This window comes from Manis javanica, chromosome 3 (assembly GCF_040802235.1).
Source record: "Manis javanica isolate MJ-LG chromosome 3, MJ_LKY, whole genome shotgun sequence".
Classification (NCBI taxonomy): Eukaryota; Metazoa; Chordata; class Mammalia; order Pholidota; family Manidae; genus Manis; species Manis javanica.
This window is the reverse complement of record NC_133158.1, coordinates 56,280,913-56,306,497: the sequence shown is the minus strand read 5'-3', so window position 1 is coordinate 56,306,497 and position 25,585 is coordinate 56,280,913. Positions and strand designations below refer to the sequence as shown.

At 34.1% G+C, this 25,585-nt stretch overlaps 1 protein-coding gene across 3 annotated transcripts in view; it reads right to left on the bottom strand.

Annotated features, from left to right (window-relative positions):
• The window catches only part of SNX4 (sorting nexin 4), a 59,046-nt gene that overhangs the window by 21,251 nt on the left and 12,210 nt on the right, over positions 1-25,585 (bottom strand). For all 3 annotated transcript variants that reach the window (XM_073231486.1, XM_073231487.1, XM_073231488.1), the window contains 7 exons: positions 24,890-25,011; positions 20,121-20,256; positions 19,894-20,043; positions 19,375-19,422; positions 14,401-14,456; positions 10,627-10,699; positions 3,876-3,937 (listed from right to left, as the gene is read on the bottom strand). In XM_073231486.1, coding sequence (XP_073087587.1) covers positions 3,876-3,937; positions 10,627-10,699; positions 14,401-14,456; positions 19,375-19,422; positions 19,894-20,043; positions 20,121-20,256; positions 24,890-25,011 — 647 coding nt within the window. The remainder of the gene's footprint in view (positions 1-3,875; positions 3,938-10,626; positions 10,700-14,400; positions 14,457-19,374; positions 19,423-19,893; positions 20,044-20,120; positions 20,257-24,889; positions 25,012-25,585) is intronic.

The following is a 25,585-nucleotide window of genomic DNA, read 5'->3' as shown; positions in this document are numbered from 1 at the left end:
ATTCCTAATAAGTAGTTTAGTGTCTGATAAATTCTTGGCAGTTTTAGTTTATAGGTAAAATGAAAGAATGAATCTTGATAAATCTAATCATTTACACATAACTGAATTCAATAGACTATTTCTATATATCAAAAGTCACCATATGAAAAGTCATGATATTATACAAAGTGAGAAAAAAAATAATTCATTACACAGAAGCTTAATTTTCCTAAATGATAAAGCACTCTTAGAAATCAATTAAGAAACCAGACTACTAGCCCAGAAGAAAAAAGAGCGAAAGATATATAAGATAGCTTATGCAGCAGGAAAAAGAGAAAATGGCTGTTAATCGTAAGAAAAAAAATGTTTGAGTTCATTCATATTTAAAGAATGCAAACTACAATTACAGTGAGAAATTGTTATTCACCATCAGTCTGCTAAGGACAAAAGTTTGCTGATTCACTATTTTGGTGAGGGTATGAAGAAACAGACACTAATACTTTGCTGGTGGGAGTTTAACATCTTTACAGGGCAATTTGGCAATATGTACTAAAACTACAAATGCAATTATCCTTAGATGCACTAACAACACTTGTAGAATTGTATCCTACATATACACTTACATATGTGTGAAATGACATAAGAATATTTATTGCAGCTTTGAATGCAAGAGAAGACTAGAAATAATTATCAAGAAGAAATCCATCAGAATAATTATGATACTCCTGCTCAATAAAACCCAATACAGTTACTTACTGATAAGATATTTTGGAGAGCAGTTCTTAAGTGAAAAAGAGAAAGGCAAAATATATGAACATAGCAATGTATACCACACATTCCCTTTTCATGTTAAGAAAAAAGAGGAAAAATGCATTAATATGTTAAATTTATAGTGCTACCTTTTACTGGAAAAATACACAAGAAACGAAAAAACTGCTATTAACTGTTTCAGACGGGGAGACCCAGGTGGTTGTCAGACAAGGAAGACCTTTCACTGTATGGCTTTGTTCCTGTTGAATTTTGTGTCAAATGAATGTAATGTCAATTCAAAATGCAAACTCAGTCATATTTTTAATTAATTTAATCAAAAGGACTTTTCTGTTATTGTTATCATTAATCTACAGTTACATGAAGAACATTATGTTTACTAGGCTCCTCCCTTCACCAAGTCCCCCCCCACACACCCCATTACAGTCACTGTCCATCAGTGTAGTAAGGTACTGTAGAATCACTACTTGTCTTCTCTGTGTTGCACAGCCCTCCCCATGACCCCCTCCACATTATACAAGCTAATCGTAATGCCCCTTTTCTCCTCCCCCACCCCTTATCCCTCCCTTCCCACCCATCCTCCCCAGTCCCTTTCCTTTTGGTAACTGCTAGGCCATTCTTGGGTTCTGTGATTCTGCTGCTGTTTTGTTCCTTCAGTTTTTCTTTGTTCTTATACTCCACAGATGAGTGAAATCATTTGATACTTGTCTTTTTCCACCTGGCTTATTTCACTTAGCATAATACCCTCTAGCTCCATCCACGTTGTTGCAAATGGTAGGATTTGTTTTCTTCTTATGGATGAATAATATTCCATTGTGTATATGCGCCACATCCTCTTTATCCATTCATCTACTGATGGACACTTAACGTTTCTTCCATTTCTTGGCTATTGTAAATAGTGCTGCGATAAACATAGGGGTACATCTGTCTTTTTCAAACTGGGCTGCTGCATTCTTAGGGTAAATTCCTAGAAGTGGAATTCCTGGGTCAAATGGTATGTCTATTTTGAGCTTTTTGAGGAACCTCTATATTGCTTTCCACAATGGTTGAACTAGTTTACATTCCCACTAGCAGTGCAGGAGGGTTCCCCTTTCTCCACAGCCTCGCCAACATTTGTTGTTGTTTGTCTTTTGGATGGTGGCAATCCTTACTGGTGTGAGATGATATCTCATAGAGGTTTTAATTTGCATTTCTCTGATGACTAGCAATGTGTAGCATCTTTTCATGTGTCTGTTGGTCATCTGAATTTCTTCTTTGGAGAACTGTGCAGCTCCTTTGCCCATTTTTTAATTGATTATTTGCTTTTTGTTTGTTGAGGTGAGTGAGGTCTTTATGTATTTTGGATGTCAACCCTTTATCGGATTTGTCATTTATGAATATATTCTCTCATACTGTAGGTACCTTTTTGTTCTATTGATGGTGTCCTTTGCTGTACAGAAGCTTTTCAGCTTGATATAGTCCCACTTGTTCATTTTTGCTTTTGTTTCCCTTGCCCGGGAAGATATGTTCATGAAGAAGTCACTCATGTTTATGTCCAAGTGATTTTTGCCTATGTTTTTTTTATAAGTGTTTTATGGTTTCATGACTTACATTCAGGTCTTTGATCCATTTCGAGTTTACTTTTGTATATGGGGTTAGACAGTGATCCAGTTTCATTCTCTTACATGTAGCTGTCCAGTTTTGCCAGCACCATCTGTTGAAGAGACTGTCGTTTCGCCATTGTATGTCCATGGCTCCTTTATCATATATTAATTGGACATATATGTTTGGGTTAATGTCTGGGGTCTCTATTCTGTTCCACTGGCCTGTGCTCTGTTCTTGTGCCAGTACCAAATAGTCTTGATTACTGTGGCTTTGTAGTAGAGCTTGAAGTTGGGGAACGAGATCCCCCCCACTTTATCCTTCCTTCTCAGCACTGCTTTGGCTATTCGGGGTCTTTGGTGTTCCCATATGAATATTTGAACTATTTGTTCCAGTTCGTTGAAGAATGTTGTTGGTAATTTGATAGGGATTGCATCAAATCTGTATATTACTATGGGCAGGATGGCCATTTTGATGATATTAATTCTTCCTAGCCGAGAGCATGGGATGAGTTTCCATTTGTTAGTGTCCTCTTTAATTTCTCTTAAGAGTGTCTTATAGTTTTCAGGGTATAGGTCTTTCACTTCCTTGGTTAGGTTTATTCCTAGGTATTTTATTCTTTTTGATACAATTGTGAATGGAATCATTTTCCTGATTTCTCTTTCTATTAGTTCATTGTTAGTGTATAGGAAAGCCTCAGATTTCTGTGTCTTAATTTTGTATCCTGCAACTTTGCTGTATTCCGATATCAGTTCTAGTAGTTTTGGAGTGGAGTCTTTAGGGTTTTTTTATGTACAATATCATGTCATCTGCAAATACTGACAGTTTGACTTCTTCTTTACCAATTTGGATTCCTTGTTTTTCTTTGTTTTGTCTAATTGCCGTGGCTAGGACCTCCAGTACTATGTTGAATAACAGTGGGGAGAGTGGGCATTGCTGTCTTGTTCCCAATCTCAGAGGAAAAGCTTTCAGCTTGTCACTGTTCAGTATGATGTTGGCTGTTCAAAAGGATTTTTATAATGGAACATGATCAAGGACATTTTTCTTTAAAAAATATTTGAACAGTAACTTCTAAAATGTCACAACCAAAATAATGGGCACCATTCACAAAGAAAAAGATTTAAAAATACCCAAAATATGCAAGTTACATAAACAAGTAAATATTCTAATCTACCCCAAGACTAAGAACCCATCGTGCAAAAAGCCTTCAGAAATTATAAAGTGACACAAAGAAAAGAATAGAAACTAAGTCTCTATAAGACTGAGATTTCCAGTGGAATCTTGGGCATTCTGTCAAGAAAGTAAAAGGCACGGCTCACTGCTCGAGCACCTTCACTTTTATCTGCTTAATATATTGGTTTCCCTCACTATTTTTTATTTAGAGAAAGGGTTTAAAAGAAAATGCTTTTTTTTTTGTACTTACTACTACAGAACATCATTTAAAAATAAAACCTACTTTCCAGACTCATAAATTTTCAAGAATTATAGTTCCTAGGCAAAAAGCTAATTAGAGCTAATTGCTGTTTAACAGTCTATACAATGCTTACCTGAAAACTCGTCCATAATTCCCATGTACTTTATATACACCATAGAGTCGATCTGCTACTCTCTGTAATAAATATTTAGAAGGAATTCCTATTAGGTCAAAGTTATATACAGATTACTTTAAAAAAGAGATTATCCTCACACAAAAAATAAATGCTTAGTACAATAAACTTGGAAAATATGGAAAAAAAAAACTTAAATATCCCAATGTCTCATGATGAGGGGAAAACCAAAAACACTAGTGTTATCATATTTATATAATTGCTTTCATCCTTCATGTATATATATGTACATGTGTGTGTATATATATGTGTGTGTGTGTGTGTGTATGGGTTTTAATTACTATTTTAAAACTTCTTGTATCAAAAGTAGTAATATTTTATCCAATAGGTTAATATTACTTTTAACAAATACTACTTTAAATAGTTACATAAAATTCCACCTAATAGTATGTAAAATATTTAAGTATTACTTATTGTGTATTTAGTTTTCCCTAAAGTTTTCAGTATTTTATATAAATACTGTTTTAATAAACATCCCTGAGAATAAGGCTTTTTCCAAATTTCAGACTGCTTCCCTATGATGAAGTGGAATTTAACAGGGGAAAGAATTAAAAAATTTTCAGTTGACACTTTTATACGTAAATGCTGAATACATATGCTTCTATGCTACTTTACCAAGATATCTCCTTTCAACCAACAAATCAGATTATTTTTGTAACAATAGAATTACAATTAAGACCACAGAGATGAAATATGTACTGCCTAGCCATTCATACAAATTTTAGATAAAAATGAAAACACCACATATGGTAATTAATTTGCTTTACTTTCTCCTGAAGTGTCATGGACATAAAATAGAAAACCAAAAGCTAATCCTACATAAAATCCTTAAAATATTGCTGGTAAACAGTTTTTAAATGTGAACCCTGAGGATAAATTCCATACTCAAACATGAGTAATTTGAGGAATTAGGCATTAACCATACAATTCTTAACCCTTTCAATACTACAGCTTAAAGTGAACAAACCACTCTTGTAAATACTTGGAGCAGGTGTAAGAAGATCATAATAAATTTTCCACCTTCTTTGGCCTACTCTGAAGGAATACAAACCCACTAAACTATGAGGCAGCATATTCCAGTCTACAGCCTATCTTTGTGAAGTCTGACTGAAACACAGTCATACTCATTCATATTAGCTAGGATATGCAGTCTATGGCTGCTTTCATTAGCAGAGCTGAACAGAGTTGACAGGGACCACATGGCCCAAAAAGGTGAAAATATTTACTATTTGGCTTTCAGAAAAAGTTTGCCTTTCCCTGACCTAGACTCAACTTTTAGGACAAAGCTCATAATATTTATTCTGCTTAAAACATTCCAAGATTGTCCCCAGAATTCAAATTTCTCTGGGATATTATTTCCCAATTATTTTTTGAGAGTCCTATAGAATGTCAAAGGTTGTTTGTTTTATTAAATGTTTCCACTGTCAAGTATGTTTGGGAATTACTAAGATAGTAAAGTCAACAGGTTTCTTTTCTGCAGGACTTTTTAGATGTTTAACACCACATAGGAATTATGACTGGTCAAGAAAGACAGGGTTTACAGTAGGGAGTATCTTATAGGATCCCTTCTTATACCCTTCTTATAGGACTAGCATTCCAAAGAATATAAAATGGAAAATGCCATTCTAGACCACTAACTTTTCTGGATCCACATACTTTTAAAGATCAAACCTCCCTCCTGGAAGCTGAGCATTTTATCATCCACTTAAGATATTAAACATGGAAGAGAGGGAGAGACCTTGCTAAGTACTCATGCAGGAACAAAGACTAGAAGCATGTAAGTGCCAAGTGCAAATCCAAAATAAATGATTAAAGAAAAAGTTTATGAATACCAGACATTTAAAAGTGTATTTCTTTAAAGTATATCACTCCTCATAACTGGTTCAGGAGTAATTAGAACTCTAAAAAATATTCTGGTCCACAGAGAATGCTAAAAAGAGGCAAGAGCCTGCATATTCCAGAAAGGTTAGCAACCATATGAGGAACTACTCTACTCACTAATAGGCAACAGAGATACTCAGCAGTTGTTATTGAACCATTCTGTTATGAACAATTTATGTAAATAAATTGTTCCAGCTAACTAAAACACCAAATGACTTTATCTAGATCATCAAGCAGTGAGAAAGAAGATGAAGAAAAACTATAAACTATAGACCAAAAATTATCATTTCTAGAGAAAGGGAAGGGAAAAAAAATAGAAATAAAATAGGAATATTTAGAATCTAAACAAGATTAATTCAATGGTCACTGGTAGTCACGAATACTGATTACAGAGAAAGAGGGCTGTACTCAATGATTTAATCAAGGCAGCTATTCAATTTCGCTTGTGTTGAAAGATCTTTCTTTCTGAAAATGGATTATTTGATAACTGACAGGGGAGGAGGGACACCTAGCAAATTGTTTGACAAGCTAAGAAATCTGATAGACTCATCCAATCATCCTCCCTAGGTATGAATCATTTGGAACTATTTTAAGTGGCCTTCTCTGTCCACACTGAAATAGTAGGTGATTAAATGTTAACAAGGACAAAGTTTTATGACATTCCATTAGATGATCTTACTTTGAAACTTTGGATACACATAGTTTTATTTTGAATTACTTCCTAAGGAGTCAAAGATTATGAGATTTAAGACTCGATACCTTCTGCCAAAATGGTTCCCAAAGGAACTGTTCCCTAATACTTTACACTGCCATCATCACTAAATATTTCACAAACATAAACATATTTTTATAAATGACTACAAATCAAATGTTATATAGCATCTCAGTAATTATAATTTGCATTTTTAGAGTATTAGCAAAGTTAAACACTCCCCTCTACTTTTAAATTTGATTTTCCTTAGAGAGGCAGCATATACTGTAGAGGGAACATAGCACTTGGAGTCAGACAAATGTTAAGCTCACATTCTGGCTCCTTCTTACTTTAGGGTTTGACTTTGGAAAATTATTAAACCACTCTAAGCCTCAGTACTATGTTTACCCTTTGGAAGTGTGGAAATGACCTTCATCATATGACTGAGAATTGAAGGACATTTGTAGTAAGCAGACAATTGCCAATAAGCAGGGCGGCTCAATGAAAATCAGGTCTCCTCCTCAATCTACCTGAATGCACATGCTTTGCCAATGGATCATTTGTAGGTAGTTAGAACATGGACTCTGAAGTCAGACAAAGGCTTAATTAAATTCTGGCTCTACCCGTCTATTTATACTGTGACACTAGGTCAGTTACTCAGTTTACTTAATTTCATTTGCCTGTTTCCTAACCTACAATAGGAACAGTAATAGTACCCACTTTTTTTTTTTATTGAAGGGTAGTTGACACACAGTATTACATTAGTTTCAGGTGTACAACACAGTGATTTAACATTTATATACATGATAATTCTAGGTACCAGCTATCACCATACCAAGTTGTTACAATATTTTGACTATATTCCTTACGCTATACATTACATCCCGGTTACTTATTTATTTTACAATTGGAAGTGTGTACTTTTTTTTTTTTTTGTGAGGGCATCTCTCATATTAATTGATCAAATGGTTGTTAACCACAATAAAATTCTGTATAGGGGGAGTACCCACTTTTAAAGGGCTACTGTGGGAATTAGGTGAGAACATTTTAATATGCTTGCACATCACAGCTGATATAAAGTGGTAAATAAGTGGTAGATATGGGTATTATTTTCCTTTTGCTTTTGTTTACAAAACACAAATTATCTTATCTGAGTCTGATAACTACAAATAAGGTGCCCATTTATATAACAAATATTTATTCAGTACCTACTATGTGCCAGGCAGACATCCTCACTTTTCAGGAAAGAAAACAAACTCTGAAAGGTTACTGGATTTGCCTGAAGGGCCCAAAAAATGGCAGACCCACATTCCAAACCCAGCTCCTCTCAGTCTAAGGCCACCAACACTTTCTGGTTGTTTCTGTTTTGACATCTTAAATATTTTAACCTATCTGCAATTTTTTTTTTTGGCATTTCCTACTTTCAGAAAAATTCTCCTTGAAAGAAAAGACAGTCTAATAATTCTATTCTTCTCTTCATATATTAACAATTTATCAAGTCTCAAACAGTATCTCAGCCTTCTTCTCTTGATGAATGTTATGAAAAGGCTCTCTCAGTGGTGCTTTCTGCATTTTTGTAGGCTGCTGTCAAGAGTTGGGCTTTAACCTTCCATTTTTTAGTTTCCTGTTACTAAAAGTTCCATGACTAAATATAAATAGACTTTCTCCCAATTTTAGAACAATCAGAATTTTAGCTAATTAGAAACATCCTGTATTTTTCACTGGAATTTATCTCTTTAACAGTCAGATTTTCAATCTGACTCCCAGATCAAGTGATATAAATGCTGTCAAGGGCTCAACCTATCTTTCATGTCAATAAAGTTTCTGAAGTCTGTTCATCCTTAAGTTACCACAAACTCCTTGATGACAAGGTTATTTTATTTAAATGTTCTTTTCATATATACATTATTAACCTCTTTTCTCTTGTTGGTAATTAGATTCAAGAAGCAATTTATCTTACTGTTTTTTTCAGATCTTTTTAAACACAAAACTGTCAACACATACATCCACCTATTCATTCATTCAGTGAACATATAGTTGGTGCCTACTACAAGTTGGGCATTATTTCAGGGATCTAACAGTGAAAAAACAGAGCTCCTGCTTTTGTGGAACTCACACACACCAGCAGGGGAGATAATTAACACCTGAATACAGAATATAATGTGAGATGGTGTTGCTATAAAGACAACAGCAATGCAGAAAATAACAGGGAAATGACAGAAAACTGAATCTTATTTTATATAAGATGCCAGGAAAGATTTCTCTGAGGAGGCATTTGAGGCAAGAACTGAATGACAAGAGAGAATAAGCCAAGAGAGGATCCTGAAAGTGGGGAATGGTGGAGAATGGTACAGGCATGGGAAAGAGCAAACAAAAGCCTAGGACAGAAATATGTTTGGCATGGTTGAGGACAGTTAGGATAAACAGGGCTAAAGTGGAATGTATGAAGAACAAAAAGGAATATAAAAGGAGTTGTGTGGCAGACTCTTAAAATTTTTCTTTATCATGTTTAAATTTTGTTATAATCTTTGATGGTTATTAAATATTAATCAGATTTGAAAATATACTTTCAGCAGAAAACCAGATACAATCACTATCGTATTTTGCCTTGTGACTACTTTCTTACTAGTTCCATGAAAACAATCACCCATTCCTTCTTTCAGGCTAAATGATCAATGGCAATCACTCCTCCCTCTTTCAGATCTCACTTAAATTTATCCCCTATGCTTCATGGACTTTCTGAGTGTTTAACTGTTACACTTGATACAAGTCACCACACATCTCTGAGATTTCTGGTAAATCTGATTCTGACTGGTTTTTCTGTTTTCCCTTAGTTTCTTTTGGGTGTGAAAGACTGAGAAGCTCTCAATACCTGAGGTCATGCACTTGATATTGTACCTCTGCCTACCTGAGATACCCAGGAACTGTTAACTTCCTGCTAAATAAAACAGTGTCCTCTTCCCTTTGGTTGAAGGCCTTTAAGGAGGGTATAGCTTTCAATAATCAGCCTTCAATCTCAGTAGACCCTCCAAGTTTTCTAGCACAACAGACAAAGCTGCTTGAATTGTTCTTCCAGTACTCTGGGGTGTTTCTGTCCCCTACCCTCACTTAACCACTGATTTGTCTGGGTACTTTCAAGGTAACTAAAGGCCTAGAAATTTTACCTCATTAATTCAGTCCTTTCCAATCAATACCTGGTTCTTTATTCCAGCCTATTAAATTCTCACAGTTACCTTTATTTTACTAGGAAGTACCTTACAATTTATTTAAGGAGTTTAACAGTAATCCAGTTAAACAGGAGACTGGGCCAATATGAGGATTTTTGGAAGGATTTTTTTCCCCTTACTATATTTTTAAAAATACTTTTTACTACAGAAATCTTCAAACATACAAAAAGCAGAGAGTAGTAGGATATACTTCCAATTCCCAGTACCTACAATTATTATATGGCCAATCTAGTTTCATCTAAAACTGCCACTTTTCACCCCTTACAGTAGACTCTTTCATGTTTAAAACAAATCCCAAATAATATATTTTATTTCAGAAGCATTCCAATCAACAAAACATGTGATCCTAGACCTGGCAACCCAGTGTCTTTCAAATCCTTCAGGACAGCCAGGCTCCAAGTATTCATGTCTATTATACCCAAATTAGATGGCTAAATACAATGATCACTCCTTGATTTCTAGTTCCTTTTGTCATGACAGACCATTACCCAAAATAAGTTTATTTAGTAGAATTTTAGAGCACAGATACAGGATGGCTAACGCATATAAACTATTTCACAGACTTTAAGAAAAAAACTTGAACGAATAAGGGTATTATTATATGTAGATCTAAAATCCCACACTTATTTTATAGTCCAACACTGAAATGGTAGACAAGATGTCAAAACAACCATATACAAACCAGAGAAAACAAGCTAAAATTCTTCAAGTTGTGTATGCCACAAAATACTTCCTATTTTTAAAAAATGCGGTTTGGATAACAACACACCCAATTTGAATGTAAAAGTCACCTATTTATAATAAATACCATATATTACTTAAAAAGATAATGATTAAATGACAAAGTACTTCCTTATAAATGTATGGCAAAAAGCTCCTGGGGACCACTTACAGCTCTGACTCGAAGAAGATGTGAGATGACAGACTGTAGTTCATCACTGTAGTGTTTTAGCTCAGTAAATCTCCTAAACAGGAAACAAAAAATCATTTTTCTCATAAAACAAGTCAAAACTGAAAGGCAAAATAGTTCCTGAGAAAGTGATTCTATTTAATTTTATTTTTAAAATTCTAAAATAAAATAGCCATTCCTTTCTTTCAATATTTTTAAAGCCAAGAAAAGATGTCATGATTCGTAATTTAAACTGTGAGACTGAGATAGAGATAAAATTTATTGGCATGAAAAGTTACTTAAAAACAAAAACCAGTAAAAAATTTATGGTGCTAAAAAGTCATGGTATAACCATAAACTCATGGTCTCTAACCTCAATCTTAATGCTACTCAGTAATCTTTGCTTTCCAATCCAGTAACTGTCATTCTCCATAAGACCTGAAACTTCTGACACCACCACCTGTCTCTCTCCAAGCAAAATCTGCAGATTAAATGCAAATGTCGGATAGGAATTACCTCCACCTCCACTTCCTGCCAGGAAACTTAGCAGCTTTACCATATCTACTTCTACTATTTTTTCCTTCCCTCTAGTAAACTATTCCCCTTCAATTACTCTAGATTCTATTCTACCTACATCCCACATTCCTATTCTCTTAACTTCCTCTCTCATAGCAGCATATCAGGTGTCTCCTAGAGTAAAATTAACTCGGGTGTCTCCTAGAGTAAAATACACACACATTCATACCCAACAAGATACCCAACAGTTAACACACTCAATATCCACCCCTTTCATGGCCTTACTTCACAAAGCATTATCTCTCTAGCAACAACCACTTCTTCCCATTCACCGCGCAGCCCACTACAACCTAGTTTTGCCTCCAACACCATAGTGGAGAAACGTTCCTGACAAAGTCATCAACTGTTTTCATGTTGCTCAAATTCAATGATATAATTTAGTCCTCATCTTACTTGATCCTTCCAGCAATGCTGCTGACCTCACACCCTCCTCTAAACTTTGTTCCCTTGAAATCAGTATTATTTTCTCATGATTTTCCTTTTACTCTGGATATTCCTAAAGTCTCTTTTGCAGTATTCACTTCCTTCAACCATCTCTTATACCTCTAACTTTAATGTACAAAGAACCCCTAAAGTGTTTGTTAAAAATACTACTGAGAGACTCTCATTAAGAGAAGGTGTGAATGATCACCACACATGTATACACAGGTCCTAAGTGGGACTCAGGAATCTGAATGTGTAACAAGCTCAACCCGTAAGATTCAGATACTGGTAATTCTTGGATTACACTTTGGAAAACACCCTTATAGTATTGGCATTCTTCACAGTTAAGTCCTAGGTCCTCAGCCATCTTATAATCAGTACACTCTATGTAATTTGTCATTACAAAGCTTCGCAATTATGATCTACATTCTGCTGAATTCCAAATTTCCACCTCTAGCCCAATCTCTTTTCTTAAAATTTGTACTTGCTTACATATCCAAAGTTCAACTTATCTTTCCCTGTCCCCCCAAAATCTGTCTACCCAGTATTCCCTAGCACTCTACAGAATGAAACCTGGGTGCCATCTACATTTCCTTCCCCTCTTTTCAACCCCATTCATTTACTAGTCACTCTGTCTACCACTTAAATATTGTCCAAGTACTATCTAAATATTGCCACATAAAAGTAGAAGATTCAACCCTCACTGCTCTTAACACTCTAGACTGAAGAAATAAATATAAATATGCATGAAGCAAGTATCATTTTGGTAATCCCTCTGTAAGTCTATTTTCTAGATTTTAAAAAAGGATAGAATAAAAGTATTTTTGTGATGTAAACTATTTTAGAAATGGTATGAATAATAATTATTGGGCCAGCTAGACCTAGAACACAGATTCTGTACATGAAGAATCTGTTACAAAAATGAAAGATGTAGACAATTCTCTTATCTAGAACTTAAGGCAAACACATTCTATTACTAATCATAGGTTAACTATATACTTTAACAAGAACAGGAGCACAACATTGCCTTAGTTATGTCACTGGTCACCTCGCATCAAAAAGTATCTATGTAAAATAGATATTAAATAAATTTAGCAAGAAAACCCAGTTAGGTCATAGAAGGGAAAACAAAATCTAACAAATATTTTTCATTAAACTGAAAACATTCATTTGACAAAATATTAATAAAAAATAATCTCATCTACATGCTCCTCTAATGAATGTACATTCACTATCATAACCTTAGCTTATTAGGTTTTCCAAAGTTTTTTTGGGAGGGCGACTTAAAATTTTAGTTCTTAATCTAGAGGACATCTCCTATATACCATGTATGTCATTATAAACCTTATAAAAACCTCTGTGAAATGTGAAATGCATATTACTCAGTGAAAGCAGCCAACCTGAAATGGCTGCCTACTGTATGAAATGACCCTCTCTGGAAAAGGCAAAACTATGGAGACAGTAAAAAAGTTAGTGGTTGCCAGGGGCTGGGAGGGAGGGATAAACGGGCAGAGCACAGAGAATTTTTAGGACATTGAAAATACTTTGTGTGATACTATAATCATAGACACATATCACCCTACATTTGTCAAAATCCATATAATATACAACACCAAGAGTGAATCTTAATGTAAAGTATGGACTGGGTGATAATGATGTATCAATGTAGGATTATCAATTCTAGCAAACGTACCACTCTGGTGGGGAATGTTGACAGTGACAGGAGGTGTAGAGGTGTGAATGTTGGTTAGAGGACATATGGGAACTCTGAACTTTCCATTAATTTTGCTGTGAACCTAAAACTGCTCTGAAGAATTAAGTCTATTTAAAAAAAAAAGCCTCAATGGTTGCCATCAAAATTTTCTAATCACCAAAACTTTAAAATACTTATTTATATTTTATAGTCAAAATGTATATGAAAAACCAGAGGCATTATGTTAATGTGTTATGGTTTATAAAGTCAAGCATAACAGGTTATCAGACTATACAGACTTGGCCTTTAGCAGGCATTTACACCATGTAGAAATTAACGCTGAATGCCTAACTAGAGAAATTCTAAAAGAACTCATAAACTTGGTAGCCAAAAATGGAAAAGCCTCATCTGCCTGGGCTCATTTTTCTAATTGAAAAAATTAGCTGAACCAAAGTCCAAGTAAAGGTCCCTATAACAAAGAGCCTGAGTTATCTAACCAAATTCAGAGAACGACAAAACCAAAATCTTAAGAAATGCCTAGGTCCTACCTAAGGAAACTTACTTCGGAATACACTGGCTTCCTCTGAAATAGAAAAGCTCTCTCAAACACCAAACTGACATTAATGAAGTCAAGTAACTATCACAGAAATATATCTCCTTGAAATTATTATACTACAATGCATTTATCAAGTTTTCTGCCTATACAAATAGTTTATTACTAAAAATGTATAGTATATAATCGTATCTTGAGCTTTATACATGCTTGGCAAGCAAAGTCATGTAAGAAAAACTAATATGAAATTAAAATAACTTTTTCTCATTTTTCTGATAACTTCACCATTTAATAAATCTGTCAAGAAAAAAGCAGTGGTTTAATTTTCTAAAACTTCAGTTACTTGCAACCTTAAACCCAACTGTTACTAAATTTCAAAATTATTTTAGATTACAAAAGGACTTCACCAAAGGTGAATTACTATTTAAAGTATTTACCAGATAAAGTGCATACATTCAGAAATGAAAAATTAAATAGACTGATAGGCATCATTCAAAACAACACTGTAACTGTTATTAAAACAAAACCTTACTTGTCTGGGTTTTTCACTCTGAATGTTGCATTAAGCGCTTTTAACCTGGAGTCTGCCTGGAAAAAATAATTTGTTCACTTAATACAATTACATTTCAGGGCATAAATCCAAACAGTTTTACTTCCCCCTTAGAATTAAGATGCTAATTTTATAGTTTCTTTATATCATTAATGTCAAACAGATTAAACATACCTAAAAAAACAGCTTAGCAGTTATTTTTTAAAACATCACAAAAGTAATCTTATAAATTAAACTGAATCCATGGCATTCAATGATACTCAAGTAAAACAACTATAAACACCAACACACTAACAGGTATACAGCTCTACATTATCACAACTCAGAATAGGTCATGTGAACAAGTAGTTTATCTTTTCTCTAAATCAAGAAAAGCAATGATACACTAAAAAAAACTATTGCTTTGAAGCCTCTGTGTTACTGAGAGCAGTTCTCAGATGGAAACCATGCCAAACACACGTTGGTTTTTCTCACTTTGATATGACTATTTTAGAAAAGAAAGACGGAGATGCCTTAGTACCGTAATACTGTACTGAAGTAAAACAAGCAAAATGACATCAAATTACTCTCTAGCTGGCAGAAAATGCTAAAGACAACACAATTTTTTAACTATCTTCACTTCTAGATAATTGCTCTCCAAAGGAGGGATGGAGGGATAGAGGGATCAGCACTAAAAACAATTTCTTTGTATGGAATTTATATGTAATATATCCAAATCCCACCCTAAATTCCCATTTAAAACAAAAAATAAAATAAAAACACCTAATTACTTTTAACCAAGCACAGAAACTGTAGGATCCATAAAAGGTAGCTCAGTCAGTGATCAATTTTTTAATGTGCTTTGAAATTCCCAATCAGCTTGAAAATGTTACTTATTCCAACTTCCAACCCGTAATTACAAATACTCTCAAATTAATAAAAAACAAACAAAACAAAAATACTATGGCTCCCTAGATTACTTGGCTAAGGAAAATTTTAAAAACGTAACCAACACCCTACTCCACAAAATGAGCTCCTAGAACTTGAGATAAACAGAAATTCAAAGAGCTATCAAGAATATCTTAAGGAAGCTTAATTTATCACTGCTGTTCAGACTTTCTTATTCCTAAAATCAGTATTTCACCAATTCTTGACCATTCTTATATTTCAGGGGCAACTCAGCTAATGCATGTGGAAGTCCTTACAAAATAAAAGATCCTATGAATTTAAGGTACATATTTACTCCCTTATGTTTTTTAAGTTAATTAAGATCACTAAACACCAAAGTGTTAATGACTTTATACTCACATGCAAATGTGATTCTTTAGGATGAGATTACATAAAAACCGTAAGTAAAGAAATTTTCCCTTGTACCTTCTCTTCAATCTTACACTTCTTCATGGCATCAATTTATTTTTTACTTTTAGTATCAACAATTTATCAATTCAGAAGTCATATAAAATGTAAACTGTCACCTTCCTAACCTTTGCTTACCAGGTAACTCTGTCAGGTTAGGTCCACCACATCAGCCAACTCAGTATGTTCATCATTTCACAGGATTCCATAGAGAGAAGTTGCTGAAAATGTCACCAAACCAGAAACCAAAGCTAGATCTCAAAGAACCTACCTGGACTGTTCCAAATCTGACAGGTTACCATCTACCTTATCAGATTCCCCATTTAATAACCTAAAGAAACCCCCTAGTCCATCACTGTTTCATACATCCTATTTTATCTCCTTTAAAACAGCACTATCTGAAATCATCTCAGTTGTTTATGAGTTTCTTCACTGTCCACTAGAATGTAAGAGCCATAAAAAAGCATGAATGGTGCCCCCTGGAGTTTCTCAACGGCTGCCACAAAAGACTGTAATCTGCTCTGTTCATTGCCACAGCCCGAGTGTTTCACAATGCCTGGTATAAGATAAACACGCAGTAAGGAATGGTTGAATGAAAAAAAGCCCTGACCACTCTCTATACCTTGACTCACTGCCCTTTTGTTCTCCCTAAATCCCCACCTCCTTCCTCTCTTTCCAATTCATATTACATTTTTTACTTTCCTTGTCCTGAACCTTCTCTCTCCTCTATTCTTTCATTTTGGATACTTATCTTCCCCCAACTCTTGCCTAGTAAACTACTACCCAGCTTGGGCCTCTCTAGCATTCCTCTTCCTTGGCCCCTAAATTGACTCCAGTGCAGGTTTCTTATTACTTAGATCTCAGCATAAATGCTCTCTTTAGCCATGTGACCCAGTTTGCCCAGGACACTCTTGTTTTGTGCCTGCTGTTCTAGTCTAAACGTTAATAGAGCTCCTTTTTACTTTCAAAAGTGTCCCCATGGACAATACGTTTTATGGTCACCTAGATCAAAATAATCCCTGGTGGAAAAAATCCCTGTTGTTATACCTTTTAACAATGACGATTTAAAACTATTTTAAATTATCTTATTTATTTAATAAGTCTCTAACTACTAACCTACAAGCTACATAAGAACATGGAGTTTAGAATGTTTCCAGCTCCTGGAAGAGCATCTGACATACTCTGTAGGCAGCCAACATTTGGAATCTCCACATTGGCTCTGAGATTCTGTGCGATACACAGATTGGCAGGGATCCTAAGGGGCCAGACCATGACTCTGGCATCCCTACTCTATGCCACAGACAGGGTGCTGGACTCTTCTGAATGAACCTACACTCATTTAGGGTTTTGATATATAGATAGCATTTACTTCCATGTAAGTAACTTTCTCAGTTAACTGAGTTAAAACAATACTACTTTATACTAAATAACTAGTTTATATGTTCATTACTCTAGATAAACTCTTTGCTGTCTTTTCAGTGAACTGATTATGAGTTTTATATAAATATTTAAGAAAAAAGTAGGAATTCCAAAGGACAGCAGTGATGAAAAGAGCTGTTGCCCATGTCTGTGTTAAATAGAGCACTGATAAAGAGAAATTAAATTTTACAATTACTTGCTAGGCATAATTAGTACCCTAAAAATTTAAGAAAATATTAATCTAATAGGCAAAAACTACAGATTAAATATGTCTGAAAAATAGGAAATTAAAGTAAGCTGATTTTCCAATTTCAGAATGACAATCTGAAAGCCAAGTTCACACACTCTTAAAAAATACAAATATTTGGTATGATTCAAAACAACCTCATTTTCACAGAAGTACAGTTTCTAACACTTTCTTTACCAAACATTTTTACATACATTAATTACATAATAACCAAAAGGGAAGAGGGGATGGTAACACATATACATGTAGACAATCTCACATACATGTTTTTATGTATGCATGCACGTACATGTGTACATGAGGTGGCCCAAAAAGATCTTTTACTCTTGATGAAAGAAAGGACTTAAAACAAGAGACAGTCACAACAGAGTAAGGAATACAGCAATAGACACGGGTTTCCAAATTCTCTCCATACTTTATTTGTGGTACACTTCATCGGAAGTCTGACTTTTCAAATTATTAGTATTGTATGCTAAGTACTAACTTTCAAAGACTCTAAGAAAGTGGAACACATTTTACCACAAGGCTACCCAAGCATGCCACACTCCCCCTAAATACAGAAATAGTACCTACACACAAAATTTGAAGCACTGCAAATAGCAGAATGTACATGCATGGAGAAACTCAGGAGTTTTCTCAAGGTCATCAAAGTTAAGGCCAAAAATGGGGTTCAAGGACAAACAACTAATAATTAGCTAGTAAACTAATGACTAAATCAATGACTAAAAATTAAAAATTTTTCTATTATATAAAGAGATATCAAAACAATTATATTTTCATTTTCTCTTTTCCTTAAAATTAGCTATCTTAAGCTAGTTCTCAGAAAACCCCACCAAAGTTTGAATCATTTTCTAAAGCTCTGAGCTACTCCAAATCCATCTCTAAATTAAAATTCTAGTACACTTGAGTGCCATAAAGAATGAATTATAGCCATGAAAATTCTAATTTTTTTCATGCAATCTCCAACAAAGTATTTATGAATTAGAATCAGTTTATGACAGAATTAGATACTTATATTTTCAATGCAGGAGCAAATTTTTCTCTTCCTAGTTTTCTTGTGCTAAATTTAAATATCAATATACGGATGCATAAATCTCTAGGGAGTATTTTCAAAATTACTGTAAAGACATTTTGCTCATTTTCTGTACCTACTAAACTTGTTACTGTATGTGAACCATTTATCAATTTACATGTTATGTATCAATTTATGTTATATTTTTCTACTTACCTATTCAGTTTACCTATTCAGTTTACGGAGATGAAAACTTTAAGTATTTCAACAACCTGTGTCTTATTACTTTTGGGGACTATAGGAAGAGCAGAGTGGAATCAGTGTGGCCATCTCACCACTACTAACTATACTCTTCAATTGTTAGATAACAATTTCATTCCCAAACCTAAATATGACTCTACCTGAAAAGGTGTACAAAACCCAAATAAGTCTATTATCACTTAGAGATGCTAATTCAAAACTGGCCAGCACACCCCAGTACACAGAAACAGCATGACCAACGGCACATCTTTTAGTCTGCTAAGATTGAAAACCCAAGCTCAGTTCTTCAGAAGTGTTTTCATATCTGATAAAGAATGAGCAATTGGGGGATAGAGGGGCACTGTTGCAAGTGGCAGTGGTAAGGACAGAGAGAAGGGAAAAAAAGGTGCCAAGTATGAGTACACTGCGGGAAAAATCTACAGCTTTTATCTAAATCCTTCAAAATGTTCCCTCCCACAGAATTAAATTCATAAATATGCCCATTACAGTCTTATTAGCATCTAAAATTACACAAATCAAAAGTAAATTTGCAATTTTTCTTTGAAAACCTTACCAATGGTATTAGCAGAGCCTACTCCCAAAATTCAGTCATTCAATAAATACCAAGTACCCACTAAGTGCATGGCATTGTGCTAGGAATTATAAAGGCAGCTGACAATTTATTTCACATAAATATCCTTACCTTCAGCTGAAACCCAGTTTCATTCACAGTCTCCTTCCAGTTACCCTCCTAAAAATTAATTTTAGAAATCATTACAAAATAAAATAACCCGTAAGGAATATTCCAAATTAAATAAACTTAATACTTATCATTCTGTTGTTTTTCAGAGATGGGAGGAAAAAATTTAAAAAGAAATCTTTTCACCTCAAAATTAAACACACAATCCACATTCCAAAAGATTACCAAAAGATGGTCCTAAGATTTTACAGATCTGTATTTCAAAAACCAAAGACTAACTTTGATACCACTTGACAAGTGATAGCAAAAACAATCTTTAGTATCTTTAAGTATAAAAATGTTAGCTGAAATAATAATACAATCCAATAGTTTTGAAATTTACTTTTTTAAAAATGAAATGTATATACAAAATTACCAAAGCTGCTCCAAAAAGAACCTTAAGGATAAGCATTCTGTAGTTTAAAAGAAAAAAAATCCGAGGTCAAATGAATTTTTTAAGGTGACCAAATAAAAGAAAAATACCTGTGTTAAAAACAAACAGAAGATTTTGTCTCTACAAAGAATGGGATGTGAAGCAACTCTCAAGAGAAAGTTTTCTAAACCAATCCTTCGTCTTTCCACAAAATCCGGGTCCATGTTGTCAGCAGAGAGTTTATGCCAAACAAATTCTGCCTAGGTAAACAAAACCACCATGAAGAATAGTCTCAATGCAAAATACTTCTGAACTATACTGCTATTTCATTTCTTACCCTTTTTTCTGGGAGGGGTGGCACAACAATATGTGGATAGTAAACTAAAAGGTAGTTTCTCAACAACTCAAATTCACTATACCGCCTCCACAGTGAGTCTGTTAGGAGACTCTGACCATCAATGTGTTCAACTGATCTGAAAAGGAACAGAGTAAGATTTCTATTATTTTGTTTAAATATAAATACATACATACAAGCTCCATTAAAATTTACAATCCCATTTACTGAGTGCTTATGCACTAGGCACTTCTCATTTATTATCTTTCATGTATTACCTTACTTAATCCTTATAATCACCACGTGAGGCATGGATTACTGTCCCCATTTTATAGATGAGGAAGCAGCTACACAGTATATGCTTTGACAGTCAGAAGATCTGGGAAGAGAGCATTCAAATCCATCTATTCCTAAGCCCTCACTCCTAATCCCTTTCCTTCTGTTAAAGGAAACTTATTTGATCTCGAGAAAAATAGTAATTTTAGGAATATTCTAAAAACTTCAACGTATAATAATTCTGTTAATGTATAATAGATTTTACAATACAGTAAAATCTGGCTTAGCTAGTGTTCATTAAATAAGTTGTATTTCTAATTGTACTTCTGCCACAGTGAGAGAACAGCATTCATGCTAAAGACCAAGACACTGAAATAATCTCAATTAGTTTAAAAAGGAAGCCAATGCATCAAAGAACTAGGAAATATCACAAAAGCAAAATGTTAATTAACGCTAAAAGGGTGGGGGAGAAGGGATGTAAAAATTCATTTCCAATCTAACTTTTAATATAAAGAGTTGCAGGCAAGCCATGTCTCATCCATATAAAAGTTCAACTTACAGCTGGGGGGAAGGAAGTTAGGGTAAAATCATATAAAGGGTATTTGAAATTATTTTGGCTACTTGAGAATTCTGCTAGCAATTAAGAAAGCAGCAGTCTTCTAAACATTACCAGGACCTTCCTATTTTCTAATTGTTAGCTTGACAATAACTAACAGGGTCTCCAAGAAATGCACATATCACCACAATGTAAAATGGTATGTTAAAATAAAAAAATAGAAGCTAAATGAGTCTTGGAATATAGTACTCTTGAGAAAGAATATACATTATGCCAAGCTACCATAACAGACGTCCAGTGTTTTTATTATTTATATATTTAAGAAAAGTCTGCCACTAAATTTATTCATTGCCTATCAATTAAAAGGAAATAAAACATGAATTCAAATGGCACAAATGGCTCCCATGACAAAAATAGAGGTTTACTAAATCATATCATAATTCATTTTAAAGAGTTGTCCTAAACATTAGCTATGACTTAATGTTACTTCAATTCAGATTCTCAAACTTCAGCTTAAAAACTATCTGAGTTATTATCAAGTTCCAAATTATCAAAATCATTAACAAAAGTACTCACATCTTGCTAATATTAAGTAGGAAAATACAGCCTATGAGCAGTACTGTTAGAAGACCTGCTTAAGTGTTTTAAGATCATTCACAGCAGAGTCTAGTTATTGCAAATGAACTAAAAGCACAGAGAAGACATGCGCTGGACCCCAAAACTACCCCATTTGCCAATCATTCAACAAGTATTTAATAACTGGTTTTACATGCAAGATTTAATTTAACCCTCACATAAAGTAGATAGTATCATTAGCCCTGTTTCACAGATCAGGAAAATCAAGTAATGACATTGTACTGCCTCCCAAGCTATCAAGACATTCTTATCTATTCTGAGAGGCATATTTTTATCTCTTTTTAAAGGGTTCAAATTCTATGAATAGGAAAACAACATCTCTGGAGAAATTAAAAACCAGTGACTTTAGTCTTACTCAATCTTAGCTTACTAAATTATAACCCTATAAGCAATTGCTAAAGAGGCTTTTTACTGGTATCCAAGGAGTAGGTAGTAAGCAAGATGATTAAAGTTCAACTTCTGGTTACAGTTAAGGGATAATAACATTTGTATTGTCCAAGATTATCTGCATAAAACTGCCTTGTGGAAAGAATTCCACATGATTTAATTAAGAAATCCAGGCAGTTCTGTGAAGCCCATGAAGCCCTGAAAATTCACACACTCACCTTAAGCCAAGCTTGGTAACTTTTGGTAAAGCCTATGAGAATGCAGCATTTAAATTTTTTTTCTTAAAAATGTATTCACATTAAAATATGGTTATAACAATTTATCAGCTGGATCTGGTAGTTCTATTATTTTATTATTATTAAATCCTTACTCCCACTACTGCAGTTACTATCTGTTAACATAGGAAGATGTTACAGAATTATTGGCTATATTCCCCATGCTATACTACCACCATGACCAACTTACATTATGATTGATAATTTATGTGCCTCTTTATTAATTTAACCCTCAGTGTCTGTAAGTCTACTGCTATTTTGTTCATATTGTTTTGTTTTTGTATTCTACATAGTAAGCAAAATCATACAGTATTTGTCTTTCTCCACATAAATATCCTCTAGCTCCATCCATGTTACTGCAAATGGCAGGGTTTTTTCTTTTAGTGGCTGAATAATATATTCCATTGTGTATATGTATTACATCTTCTTTATCCACTCATCTATTGATGGACACTTTGGTTGCTTCCACAACTTGGCTACTGTAAATAATGCTGTGATAAACATAGGATAGTGGTGCATGTATCTTTTCAAATCAGGGATTCCGTTACCTTTGGGTAAATTCCTACAAGTAGAATTACTGGGTCATATGGTATTTCCATTTTTAGTTTTTTGAGGAACCTCCATACTGCTTTCCACAATGGCTGCACCAACTGGCATGCCCACCAACAGTGTAGGAGGGTTCCCCTTTCTCCACATCCTTATCAACACTTGTTATTTCTTGTCTTTTAGACAGTGGCCATTCTAACTGGGTTTGTATGAGGTGATAGCTCACTGTGGTTTTAATTTGCATTTCCCTGATGATTAGCAATGTGGAGCATCTTTTCATGTGCCTGTTGGCCATCTGTATTTCTTCTTTGAAGAAGTGTCTGTTCAGGTCCTCTGCCCATTTTTTAATTGGTTTATTTGTTTTTTGGGTGTTGAGGTATATGAGTTCTTTATGTATTTTGGATGTTAACCCCTTAGATGGTTATGTGGCTTTTATCCTTCTTTTTGTTAATGTGGTGTTGAACATTGATATACAAATAGTGTCATCCTTGCATCCCTGTAATAAATCCCACTTGGTCGTGATGGATGATCCTTTTGATGTATTTTTTATTCCAGTTTGCTAATATTTTGTTGCGGATTTTTGCATCAGGGATATTGGTCTAAAATTTTCTTTTTTGTAGTGTCTTGTCTGGTTTTGGTATTAAGAGCAACACTGGCCTCACAGAATGAGTTTGGAAGTACTCCTTCCTCTTCTACTTTGGTAATACTTTAAGAATGGGTATTAGCTCTTCTTTAAAATAAACATAGAACTCAGTTTTGTAGAATTTACATAATAAACATAGAAATAAACAGAATTTGTTTTGTAGAATTCAGCTGTGAAGCCAGCTGGTCCTTGACTTATGTTGTTCGGGAGTTTTTTGATTACCAATTCAATTTAATTGCTGGTAACTGGTCTGTTCAGATTTTGTTTCTTCCTGGGTCGACCTTGGAAGGTTTTTTGTTTTTCTAGGCATTTTCCATTCTTCTAGACAGACCAATTTGTTGGAATTTAAGTTTTCATAGAATTCTCTAATAATTCTTTGTATTTCTGTGGTATCCCTTGACTATTCCTTTTTCATTTCTGATTTTGTTTATGTGTGTACTCTGTCTTTTTTTCTGGATAAGTCTGGCTATGAGTTTGTCTATTATGTTTATTTTCTCAAAGAACCAGCTATTGGTTTTGTTAATTTTTTTCTACTGTTTTATTCTTCTCTACTTTATTTATTTCTGCTATGATCTTTACTAACTAACTTTGGCCTTTATTTGTCCTTTATTTTCTAGTTTAATTGTGAGTTTGGACTGTTTATTTGGGATAGTTCTTATTTCTTGAGGTAGCCCTGTATTGCTATATATCTCCCTCTGAGAACTGCTTTTGCAGTGTCCCACAAGTTTTGGATTGTTGTATTTTTATTTTCATCCCTCATTTCTACATATTTTAAATGAGAGAATTTCTGCCCAGTCTCTGCAGAAAGAAAAACACGAGTTGCTATAGTCTTTATATTATATATATATTTGTTATATACACTTATAACCAGCAAAATAAGTTAAATCTTTCCTACTCGTTTTCTAGGCATAATCATCTAATTCTTTATGAGGGAAAAGACAATTTTTTTGGTGAGTCTGATTTCTTACTCCATGATTTACTTTGCCTTTTCAATTTTACTCCAGATTATAAAGCTCCAGTCTCAGACAACTTTTTTTCCTGTTAATTTCTCTGTAACTCCTAACTCTTCTAAAAAAATTTAGATTTTATTCTCTCCTAGATTTCTCTGTTAACCATCTCCAGTTACCCAAGTCCACTTTCCATGCCCCTGAGTACCTGATATCCCTTCCAAAAATTGTACAGGGATTGTATCCAACACCAAGAACTCTACCAAAGTGTGTGTCAAGTAACATTCCAGATCCCCCAAATATTCCGCTAACCTCTCCTCTCCCTCCAAAACAAGTACTACATTAGAATATAGCTACCAAGAGTACCATAATTAAAGACACACTTTTTTACCTGTTAAAAAGAAGAGAAACAAAAAAAACAATCCCTAAGACCTACAAACAATTCTGTTAACAGAATTTGCATCAGCAGCTACCAAATAAAACTTTTTCTAATTCTCATCACTCACCTTGTTTCAATGAGGTAAGCAGTATATGTTTCTTGCATGTTCATGGCATTTCTTCCAGTACGTTTTTCTGCTTCTGAAACACTAATTTCTATCTTCTTCAATGAAAAATTATTTTCTGTCATCTGGGCAGAACAAGTGGAAGAACACAGAAAAAGAAACCTTTAAGACAGTATTGAAAAAAAAACCGCACTTATTATAATAGAATCCATTATTGGTATATATTTCAAGAAAATTTATGTTTTTTGAGTTGTCAGAAGTTGCAAAGTGACAGAAGCAAAGGACACGTCTTTTATCAGCATACTGTTACACATTAAACTTTTCCAAAAGCTATTTTAAGAGGTATCATATATTTAATTATTAAAACATATACATTTCATGTACGTGACCAAGAATAAATCTATATAGAAATGCCTAAGAAAAAAATCTAAAAACCCTTTACAAAGATGAATGAGCCTCAATATTGGTATCTAATTTTTAGTTTTAGCAAAGTCAAATCTTTCCCTCTCAAAAATAAAATACCATATATATGCCAAAAGGCAAGATTTTCAACAAGCAGGTTAATTAAAAAGTATGAAAAAAACAAACAAAAACAGAAGTCATCTTATATTATATTCAACTTTAAATTTTCCTAATCTTTCTGGCAGTGATTAATAGGTTCCATCTGTGAGACAGCAGCAGAATTTAAGAAGAGCAGAC